The sequence below is a fragment of the Schistocerca nitens genome, chromosome 4 (genome assembly GCF_023898315.1).
Source record: "Schistocerca nitens isolate TAMUIC-IGC-003100 chromosome 4, iqSchNite1.1, whole genome shotgun sequence".
In the NCBI taxonomy this organism is placed as follows: domain Eukaryota; kingdom Metazoa; phylum Arthropoda; class Insecta; order Orthoptera; family Acrididae; genus Schistocerca; species Schistocerca nitens.
The window spans coordinates 710,456,097-710,468,235 of record NC_064617.1 but is presented as its reverse complement, the minus strand read 5'-3'; the positions used below and the strand labels follow the sequence as shown (position 1 = coordinate 710,468,235).

The 12,139-nt window shown below is 38.7% G+C and overlaps 1 protein-coding gene across 3 annotated transcripts in view; it reads right to left on the bottom strand.

Annotated features, from left to right (window-relative positions):
• Positions 1-12,139, bottom strand: part of LOC126252745 (acetyl-coenzyme A transporter 1) — a 78,717-nt gene that overhangs the window by 19,720 nt on the left and 46,858 nt on the right. For all 3 annotated transcript variants that reach the window (XM_049953649.1, XM_049953647.1, XM_049953650.1), the window contains exon 6: positions 10,425-10,609. In XM_049953649.1, the coding sequence (XP_049809606.1) occupies positions 10,425-10,609 (185 nt within the window). The remainder of the gene's footprint in view (positions 1-10,424; positions 10,610-12,139) is intronic.

Here is a 12,139-nt window from a genome sequence, read left to right as displayed (position 1 = left end):
AGGAGAGCACAGTGGAACCTGTGAGGCAAATTTTAGTGGATCAAGTGGAGCAATGGGAGTGGATGGAGTGAAACAAATTTTTGAACGTTCAGTTTCCAGATACAACGTTAGGTACAAATACTACCTTGGGGATGGTGACTCCAAAGGTTTCAAGACTATAGAGGAACTGAAACCATATGGAAATGAATTTGTAGTTGAAAAGTTGGAATGCATTGGGCATGTGCAAAAGCGTATGGGTGCACGGCTTCGAAGGCTCAAACAAACTTTGGGTTCAAGTAAGCTCAGTGATGGAAAGACAATAGGAGGGAGAGGCAGGCTTACTGATGAGGTGATTGAACGTCTACAGAGATACTATGGGTATGCTATAAGGCAAAATACTAGTAATGTTAGTGACATGCGAAAAGCAGTGTGGGCATTGTTCCTTCATACTGCCTCTTTCAATGAGTACCCTCAACACAGCCTGTGCCCAAAAGATTCCTGGTGCAAATATAATGCAAAAAAGGACTATGATCACAAACATGGTTTGCCAGCAGCTGTGATAAATGCAATAAAACCAATTTTTCATGACTTAGCACAGCCAGAATTGTTACACAAATGTCTACACGGAAAGACGCAGAATCCTAATGAGAGCGTAAACAATTTGATTTGGAAAGTGATTCCTAAAAGGGTGTTTGTAAGCATAAAAACACTGCACTTTGGCATTTATGATGCAATAGCAACCTACAACCAAGGGAACAGTGTGAAGTGTGAAGTTCTGAAGGCATTAGGATTTACAGCTGGGGTGAACACTGTACGAGCACTAAGAAATATTGACAGAGAAAGGATAAGAGGAGCAGAAAGAAGAGAAAGGCATATGAAGTATGATGGAACAACAGGCCAGAAAAGAAGACAGAAGAGGAAGCTTTTGGAGGATGAAGAAGAAGACCCTGATAATCCATCCTATAGAGCAGGAATGTATTGAGAAACTTTGTTAGCAATTTCCCGTAAATTAGAATTTTTTGAATATAAGGAACATTTTCTCAAAATCCACTCAAGCTAGAGAGATGAAATTTTTATACAGCACTCCTAGTGGTCAAACTTACATTGTAACACAGCCATTTGGCAATATGTTCAGTAGTTTCATTTCAGTTTAATTATAAAGCAATTATTTGCAAAAAAATTTGGGTCATTAATAAAAAAAAGTAATTGGGAGGAAACTACAAAAGATACTCCGAAATCCCTCTGTCATAACTGCAATACTAAACCACTCTATATGTAAAAAAAAAAAAAAAAAAAAAAAAAAAAAAAAAAAAAAAAAAAAAAAAAAATTTCAAATTTTTCTATTTGGTAGTTTATTCATAAATGTTCCTCAAACTTAGTGATTTTAACATGGGCAGCATAGACATTAGCAGTTAAGACATAATTATCTCATTTAAGTTTGAACAACAACCTTTTTCCCTTCCAGACTGGGACTGACCACAACTGCACCTACGTCATTCTGCAATATCGTGGTCTGTGCACATCCCCAATAGCAAGAGGATTCTATTCTCATTAAACAACTTTATATTGAGTCAAATAACAAAAGAAGCACACACAGCCTCTCACTGCATAGTTGAGGCATTGTAGGGTCAGCAGGCACACAAATAGAACTGAGAATGTTGCTGAGATTGCGCACAATGTCCTTCAGAACTAATTCATACAAAAAATGAAATACAGTAGTTGGGTGGGTCAGCGAGAAAGTGCCCTGCAGTCAAAACAGCTACGACTGGTGCTATGGAATGCCACAAAAGTACAGTTCAACTGCACTCATAAGGGGTGGTAATATCTACAGCTACATGTGTACTCCGCAAGCCACCATATAGTGCATGGCAGAGTGTACCTTCTACCACTAATAATCACTTCTTTTCTCGTTCCACTCCCAAATGAAGTAAGGGCTCAACAGTTGTCTGTATGCCTACATATGAGCCTTAATTTCTCTTATCCTGTCTTTGTGGTTCTTAAGTGAAATGTATGTTGGCAGCAGCAGAATTGATGTGCAGTCAGCTGCAAATGTCAGTTCTCTAGATTGTCTAAATAGTGTTTTGCAAAAAGAGTGTCATTTTCCCTCCAGGGATTCCCATTTCAGTTCAAAAAGCATCTAAAAGTGCTCAAGTATGCACTGAGACTATCAATAACAATTCTAGCAGCATGCCTCTGAATTGGTTCAATGTCTTCCATTAATTTGATCTGGTGGGAATCCCGAACACTCGAGGAAAACTCAAAAATGGGTTACACTACTGTTCTATATGCAGTCTTCTTTAAACATGATCTAACTAACTAACTCAGGCTAAAGAGGCCTCGAAGGCCCAACGGTACTGACCGACAGCTGTGTCATCCTCAGCTGACATGCCTCATTGGATGCAGACATGGAAGGGGAAATGGTCAGCACACCGCTCTCTTGGCTATTATCAGTTTTTGTGATCAAGGGCTGAGTGCTCCCCACTTTCCAGCAGCACTTGGCAGACGCAGATGGTCACCCACTCGAGTGCTGACCAAGCTCAACAGGGCATAACTTCGGTAGTCTGACAGCAACCGGTGTTAGCACTGCAGCAAGGCAGTTGGCTTGTAGATGAGCTAGACTTTCCTAAAATTCTCCCTAGAAAGTGAAGCAACTTTTCACCTTCCCCACTGCCAACATTATGTGCTCATTCCATTTCATATTGCTTTGCAATGTTACATCTAGATACGTAATCTAAAGGACTGTGTAAAGAAGCACTGCGCTCAAATATTACTGTAATGTTTTTCCTACTCATGTGCAAAGCTTACATTTTTCTACATTTAGGTCAAGCTCCCATTCATCAGACCAAAGAGAAATTCTGTCAACTCCTCCTGTATTCTTCTAGTCACTTAACGACAAAACTTTCTCGTACACTACAGTGTCATCAGTGAACAGTTAGAGATTTATGTTAACCATACCTATCACATCATTTGTGTGTATAAGAATAAGAGTGCTTATTGTACTTCCCTGGGCACTCCTGATGATACCCTTATCTCTGACAAACACTCTCCAACGAGGATAACATGTGTTCTGTTACTCATGAAGTCTTTCAGCCCCTCACATATTTGGGAATCTACCCTGTACGATTGGACCTTTGTTAACAGTCTGTGTGTGGTAAATCAGATACTCAAGTTTTAAAAAGTCATGTAGTTTCCAGTGGCTCAAAATCCACATAAAAATGGCTCCTTATAACTGGCTGGATAAGTCAGTCTTTGATTTGTTTTAAATCAGCTTCCCATTTCTGAATTATTACAAGCCGGAAGACTTCATGCTGCCAGTGTTTCGTAACCTACCCACTGCTAAATTTACCTATCAAAGAACAGTGTGTGCAATATGAGTTTAAAGACCACTGTTGAATACCATTTGTAAGTGATGTAACCTCCGACTCCTTGGAAAAAGCTCATTATCCACAATAATTTTTGAAGCAGGGGCAGTCCCCTCTGCAGTGCTATTTCATAGCAATTTATGTGACAGGCAGAGTTTGCTTCCCTTGTCCACAGCTCCCCCCCCCCCCCCCCCCCCCCCTGGCCCCCCCCTTATGGTATTAATACTGAAGCAAAAGTTTACAAACTGTACAGACTGTGGAATAATGTTGGACGTCATGGTCAGGAATGCAAGATGGCAACTTGACAGTAGATTCTGAGTAGTGAATAAGAGAAGAGAAGGCAGAAGTTACGTTTCTAGTGAGGATTAAAGCCAACCTCTCATGTCCCACCTCAGCTCCCCTCGGACTGTGGTACAGTTTTGAAAAAACTGAAAATAAAACCTTAGGAAGGTACCACAAAACTGGTAACTCCATTTTCCAACCTAGCCACAACCTAGGATTCTACGGGATATTCAAGAATGTTGTTAACAATTGAGTCACAGTAACATTATTTTATTTGAACATATAATCAATTTTGGCTTAATGGCCATCAGATCACAAGAGGAAAACAAAAATAAAGGTATTTCAGAATTAATGAAACATTAACAGGAATACATTACATAGAAGCTTATTACCTTATAAGGTAGAATGGACTAATAATGTATGCACTGATTAAATAATGCATAATGGCTGTTGGAAGGGGCAGTAACATAGCACCTACTTTGAAATTTTAAAGGCTTGCTATACCAGAATATATTGCGGGGATACATAGTCAACATTTTGTTCTTACTGTAAGCCTCTGTCCTCATTCTATTAGCTCTTTATAACACTTTATAACAATTTCTCATTTTCATTACTCTCAGTAAATATTTGATTCTTAAGACCTGTCACCATTCTCTCCACCAGCAGCAAGATTTGCAATGGTTACCCATTATTCAAGTGTCACATGTTGTTAATCAATTTAATCAACATCCAAGTGTCCTATGTGTCTCTCCCTTATAAAATAATAATATTATTTTTTATGCTTCTATGTAATAGGTTCAAGTTTCACAAATTCTGAAATACTTAGGTTGGAACTTAAACAGTGGCAACACTGCTTTGGAGACACTATGCAATGGAATCTACTATTGTCACTGATAGCACACATTGTTGACATACCTACCTTTCATCCGAAAAAATGGACTTGCCTGTCCCACATCACCAGCGTGTGCACAATCAAGGGAAATACAGTCACTAGTGAGTAAGCGGTCTAACGTAATGGTGTTACTATGTTTTCGAAACAGGAAAAACGCAGTTGGATCAAGACTGAATGTGCCAGAGGTCCTACAGCACGACAGTGTCATCAAGGTCTTCAAGAGGCATGAGGGGAATCAGCACTGCCATACAGAACAGTGGTACGTTGGGTAAAAGCCTTCAACAAAGGTCGACAAACTGTGGCAGACCTGCATCAGGCACGTCTTCCTAGCATCTTTGAAGAAGAAGTGCATGCTGTTGCCACATTAGTGGACAGTGATTGACGCCATACGATTCGTGAGCTTGCCCAAGAAACCGGATTAGTGCATACAACTGTGCTTCACATCCTGAAGGAACGCCTGGGCATGCAGAAAATTGCATCACGATAGGTTTCGCATAACTTGAAGGAAATGCAGAAATGGATGCATTACAATGCTGCTCAGATGCACTTGGAGCTCTATGAGTGCGAAGGAGAGGCTTTCTTACACCGTATCGTAACACTGGATGACACATGGGCCACATCGTACGATCCAAAACTGTAAAGCCAATCCAACGAATGGTGTCATTATGGGTCGCTGGAAAAGTCAAAAGTGCATCAGAGCCCCCGTATGGTGAAAGTTATGGTGATTCTCGTGTACGGCTGTGATGGTGTTAGCCTAACACATTACTTTCCTCTACAGCAGATCATCAATGCACAGTATTACTGTTCATTTTTGGAGCATCACCTGCAACCAGCTTTGCGGAAGAAGTGGCGACACTTTCTGCGCAACCCACCCATCATTTTGCACGACAATGCGTGGGTACATACAGCACAAGCTGTGGCTGCTCTGTTTGGTCGATGGAACTGGGTAGTACTGTACCATCCACCATACTCCCCGGACTTAAGTTCTTGTTACTTTGATTTGATTCCGAAGATGAAGGAACCACTTCGTGGCATTCACTTCAGAACTGTTCCTGCGAGTCAACAGGCAGTAGACCAGTCCATTCACACCATCAACAGAACAGGCTCTGCTAACGGTATAATACACCTTCCACATCGCTGGCAATGGGTTCTACACAATACTGGTGACTACTTTGAAGGACAGTCACAGGTACAAAACATGGAACTCTTTTGTATCGGTTGTGAATAAATAGTTGCCACTATTTAAGTTCCAACCTTTGTATTTACATTTCTAGCATTGTGGATTTGATGATGGCTGTAAAACTGAAACCAAATATCTTCTTCTTCTTCTTGCCACCCTAGGACCCCTCCCGTCTCCAGACTGAATGTGTGTACCCAAAACATCTGCAAATAGTGTTATTCAGGTAAAGATGAGTGAGTGTTTTCTAAATGTTTGTGAATTATCTCACTGAAAATGATAGCCCATGTAAAAAGCTGTAGAAATCACAGCTGTTGGAATATCATTTTTACAATTTATCGATTAGCGACAGTCCCACACTCCATAACTACAAGATGGAATTATATTTATTTTTTATTTGTTTTGATTATAGGGATGGATGCAACTGTTGTCTTGAAAATGAAACAGAAGATAATGTTGTTCACATTATCAGCTGAACATTTCATTTCACTGAACATATATTCACAAAACTTACAACAAAAATAAAAGTAGCAGGTCTCTCAATGTACAGGGCTAAATCCGTATCATACAAATTAATGTGCAAGAAAAATTATCTTGATTAAAAGTAGTTCTGTCTATGGTATTTTTAACAACACAGAAGGATGGCATAGTCCTAGAATTAAGAAACAGCAGCCTAGATGCCAGAAACCTATGAATAATAATGCCAGCCATCCTGTTGCTGTACATACAAATTCTGCAATAACATTTCTTTCTTGACCTGTTAGTCAGTGTTTCAACAAAGCTGTTACAGATATTTAACATCCTGAATTTAATGACAAATATAATACCAACATTCATCACAAACATATGAGCAAATAGTTCAGAAGTACACAAAGGAACAGTGATAAAAACTACCATACAAGGGCTGGCAAGGAAATAACAGTTTTACTTGCCACAAATAATGTACCTTGCAATAAAATCTTTCAACAAAAAACTATCAATTATACACTTGCAGTGTGTGCAAAATATTTGTCACAGGAGTAATAAACAGTAGCAAAGATGCCTCACAAAACTAACCTCCTAGCACCTAAGTTCATACACTACCTTTTTCTTAGGTGTGTTATACTGTCACACAACACTGCAGGACTGGGTGCACTGTATACTACAAAATAACCTGCATAGTTTACGCAGCCTGACATCAGCTTGATTTTGCTTATTTAGTAATACAATTAATTCAAGAACTAATGTTAGGCATAACTCTGAAGCATTTTACTTCATCTAAAACCTACATATAAATTATTATTGTTGTTAAAACAATTTCCATTCAATATTGTCTGAATCTCCAACAATGGGGCCACTACAGTACCAGAGAGTATTATATAGGTTCATCTGTCACAGAGAAAAAACTTGTTTCAAATGTAGCATTAAAGTATATTCTGTAATCACTGAAGTCCTCACGGAGATGATGTACTATTTTTAAGAATAAGTGACTACATATTTTTAAAAAGTTCTTTCCTTCTCAGTAAACAATTATCCTGGCATTTTTTAAATGTTTCTCATGAGATGGAGTCATTCAAAATGGCCATACCATATCTCTGATTAAGGGAATGATGATAGGTTAGGGCTCTTGATACCAGGGTCTTTAGCAACCTTACTACTCGAAAAACATGAAGAGAAGTGTGGTCAAAACTTCAAAAGTTAAAATATTCCACAAAACTCAAAATTTAAATGAACAGTCACACACTTAGAGACACATAATCAACCCAACTGTAAAAAAACTTTACTATGCCAAGCATGAAAAGGTGGGATAATATGACAATAGAAATCAACAGAGAAAAATCTAAAACGTTTTAACAGAAAGTCTGAGTGGCTGATCACTAATTTAAAATGGATAAGTCAAATACTATGCAATACACCAAACTTAAAAGCCTAGGCTGGAGTTAAAAAAGTGTCAAACTTGCCTCATCAATGGGTAGTATAAAGGGGAGGTGCCTGGTTGAATTTACTTTTACCCTCTTGTCAGAATATAAATGTACTCCATTAAAACTGGGCATATGACAGGTGCCACAAAGGGATGGGACATCAAGCTGCAGTAAATAGCCATATGTGATAGAACTATGTCCAATACCTTCTCTCCTGCCCTCCGTCTAAACTGCAACACTTGACTGTCCGCCACTCCCACTATACTATCCCTCCCCCTCCCCACCCCAGCCTCCTCCTTACCCCCAACCAGTCGCCCCTCCCATCATGCACTGGTGCTGCTGTTCTCTGTGTGGTCTCAGCTCTCTGAGACTGCAGGTGTGTGTGTGTGTGTGTGTGTGTGTGTGTGTGTGTGTGTGTGTGTGTGTGTGTCTACTGCTGACAAAGGCCTTAATGGCCGAAAGCTTTAATTGTGTGACTCTTTTTATTGTGCCTATTGCGACTCAGCATCTCCGCTATATGGTGAGTAGCAACTTTCCTTCTCTGGTATTGTTATATTTTTAAGCATTTTATTTTCTAAAATCAGTCAAATTTAAAACAATTATGGGCATCTTTAGAAGCTGAGGTAGTACTTTACTGTAACCTTAGTGTAAAATATTAACATTCATCTTACCAGCAATATGGAAAGGATAGATTGCTACTCAGCACATTGGGGAGGCAGTGGGTTGCAGACAGATACAATGAAAAAGAAAAAATCACATTCAGACAACTCACACATATATGGCTATTGCCATATCTCAGTGCAAGGCTCGAGCCTTAGCACTCATGGATGACAGGGCCGTGTGTGTGTGTGTGTGTGTGTGTGTGTGTGTGTGTTACGTCTGATGAAGGACTTAGTCTAAATGCTGAATATTTCTTGTATCCTTTCTATTTGTACCTGTCTGCATCTCTGTGCATCTTCTATGTGATGTGTAACAACCTATCATTTCCATATTGTTGTAACTGCATCCTGGACTTTTCATTGTTTAATAGTCACCACAACAATCTTGAAAAGACAACCCTTTGTGTCACTTCCTAAGAAACTCATTGCTTGCACACAATTATTGAAAAGGCACTCCATGGTTGGGCAAGAAATGGAATGGCATTTATGTATTAGTGTATGGAATATATGTTGTGGACTAGAAGCATCATGGAAAGTTGTCATCTGATGTGAAATGGTGGCTTGCCAGCCTTGAAGCAAAGGTTGTGTATGAACTGGTGATAAATGCTCTTATAGTCAACTTAATTCTCTTATGGTGGGCTGCAGCCAAAATCTTCATCTATGGTCTTACAGTCATATACAATACATTTATAATCAATCAACACTGTAGTTCACTGTAGTATCTTGAAACATAATTGATCCTGTACCCTACTATCATCTAGTAACAGACTCTTTCTCAGTTTTTTTCGGCTCATATAGAAGGCTATCAAGACACTAGGGTTGTCTAAGTTTTGGAACATAGCACGAAATGACTGATCATTCATGTATTGCTACTGTCATTTGTTATTCCAAAACATAATTTAGTTCGAGTGTGCTGTTAGGCAGTGCTCTTGCCTACCCAAGTTATATGCCCAGCTGCTTTTCATGTATAAATTTTGTGCATATGTTTCCTCTATAACCACAGATAAGGCGATGTGAAACAAACCTGTTTACAGAAACACAAGACAATCAAATTTTAGTCAATATTCATCAAACTGTGAATTTCAGAAACCCATGGGGTACACAGTAATAAAGTAGAAACTGAAATTTCACACATACACTTTCAAATCTACAGTTCCAGTTGCTTCTGAGCTGCAGTTTCATCTTTATTCAAATAATGTCTTACTATTTTGTACTCTTCTACTATCCTTCTGTTTCTTTCCACATTCTGAAGCCGTATGCAGCTTATGGCCATCATTATATTCTTAAAGTCCCACTAATGACAGTGCTAATGTATAATATGGGGAACAGCTACACTTTAAGAACAGCAACCAGATGCCACTGTCAGTATACCTCTGCCGAATACCCTTTAAATCTTATCTGCAAAGCTATTTGCATTTACTAATTTATGAATACAAAGAAGACACTGTTAAAATGTGTTAGAAATTATTTCTTTGGTGTTTAAGAAGACAATGGAGGCAATTATCAAATGTTGGATATCTTAGTTGCATCTGATGAGTAAAAATCCTAAGAATACAGGGGTCTAAACCACACATTAATCATCAACTAAAATGGATAGTAGACTATTTGTTAACCTACCAAATGAATTCTTAGTAATACAAGCATTCCTTAAAATTTGTTTAATGAGACTTGTAAAGAAAAAGAGCTGTGCACTGATGACTTTTGGGTACAACAAAATGTATTGCACTGTAACAATGTTATGTCAGTTTCTTACATTCCCTGTGATCCAGTACTAACAAAAGAGTCTTATTCCACAGCTTTTGGGCTACAATAATGGAGTCTTCGACGTTACAATTATCTTCTTTAACAAAACAATTTACTGCGCTGCTTGCCTGTTAAATTCGAGCCACTCAGAAAATTCTTCCCTTTATAAGAAATTCAATGGTTTCAACATTATTTGTCTTTAAAGTTGACACTTCCTTAAGATAAATATAAGTTTTACAAGATTTATATTTTTCATGTCATGTGTATTCCTTCCAAATATATTATACGCAATTCAATCAGATGTACAAATGGCAGGTTCAAGCCTTGATGCAGCCTTGGTTTTCAATTATCAAGAACGTTCAACCATCAAACTCTTCAACAGAAGTAAAATAATTCAAACTATATAACAAATATACTTCTTCCACTCACCGATAGGGAATCGCAGTCAGGTAAACATCCATTGGACGTGGTCCAACAGTATACTTGCTTAACACCAATGGCAAAATTATCTGCAGTGGAACAAGTGGTATGGCTATTAGTGCCAGCTTCTCCTTGGGAACGCCAGCATCCACTAGTTTTAAGCTAGTCACAGCATCACAGGCAGAAAATCCAATCTACAAGTAAAAATAAGTAAAAAACATAAAATCCAGAAAATAAAACTACACAAAATTACACAAAAGCCTCTAAATTACTTCATACAGAATGCCATTTGAAATGGAGTCGCCAGAACAAGGCAATAAATTAATTCTCTTGTGATAAATAACCATTACAAACACCGCGCGCGCGCGCACACGCACACGCACACGCACACGCACACGCACACGCACACACACACACACACACATTTTCAGTACAAGTACTTATAAACAAAAGTGGAAAATCAGAGAATTACAGTTAGTAGTGTCAGTTGTTGATTTAGAGGACAGGAAGCAGACCACTTGCTGAAAGTTACTGGTATTTCTATAACACTTCCAAACTTAAAAGTTAGTAAAACTTAGAACGGTGTTTTAACTGCATCTAAATAAATAACATTGCTGTAGCAAAGGAGTATTTACTGTTCTCCTGTTCACAGTATGTTCTTCAAAACAAATGAAAATATTTTTACTTTTCTGGGTCATAAGCCCTCTGACTGGTTTGACGCAGCCTGCCACAAATTCCTCTCCTGTGCCAGCCAGTCTCTTCATTTCTGATTGCCACTTACAAGCTACATCTCAATTATTTGTTGGGTGCATTTCCAACTCCATATCTGTGCAGACAGCTGAGTGTATTAAAGCGTCCTCTTCCAGGACATGAGGAGGTGCGCCAGCCCCCCCACTGAATCCACCTCATGGATGAATGTCAGGGTCTGGTATACTAACCAGCTCGGATGTGGTTTTTAGGCAGTTTCCCACATCTAAATACTCAGCTAGTTTCCATGTTCAATCTTAAGTTACATGATACAAAAGCTCTTTGAACAATAATAAAGTATTTGGTCATGCAATAAATCCTAGATGCAGACAGAACGGGTAAACGTAATTCCTCCCAGAGGGAAGCTGGAAGTAACTTCAAAATGTCTTTGGGAGAGACAAGCTCATAACAGTACCCTATATAGGTACAGTGCTCTGCAAAAATTGGAAAGGTACCATACTGGAAATTGGGCACCATAATGGATGGATGGACTTCTATTTCTGTCTTCTCCTGCAGTTTTTACATTCTGCTGTTCCTCTAGTACCATGACAGTTACTACTTGATGCCTTAACACATGTCCTATCATACCGATGTTTTCCATATGTTGAGGAACATATGATTCTGGGAAGAATCTTTTCATTCCTTGTTTTAACAATCCAACTAATTTTCAGCAACCTTCTGTAGCACCACATCTCAAACACTTTAATTATCTTCTTTTATGGTTTCCCCATAGTCCATAGCCCACTAACATACACTGCTGAGTTCCGTGGGATAACAACATAATTAGCAAATGCTAGCATCGATATCCTGTCACCACAGGATTTTAATCCCATTCCTATGCCTTTCTTTTATCCCATCGTTGTTTCTTCTATGTATAGTAGGGACAAAATAATTCATCCTTGTCTTACACCCTTTTTAATCTGAGCACTTTGTTCTTGATCTTCCATTCTTATTGCTCTATCTTGGTATTTGTGCTA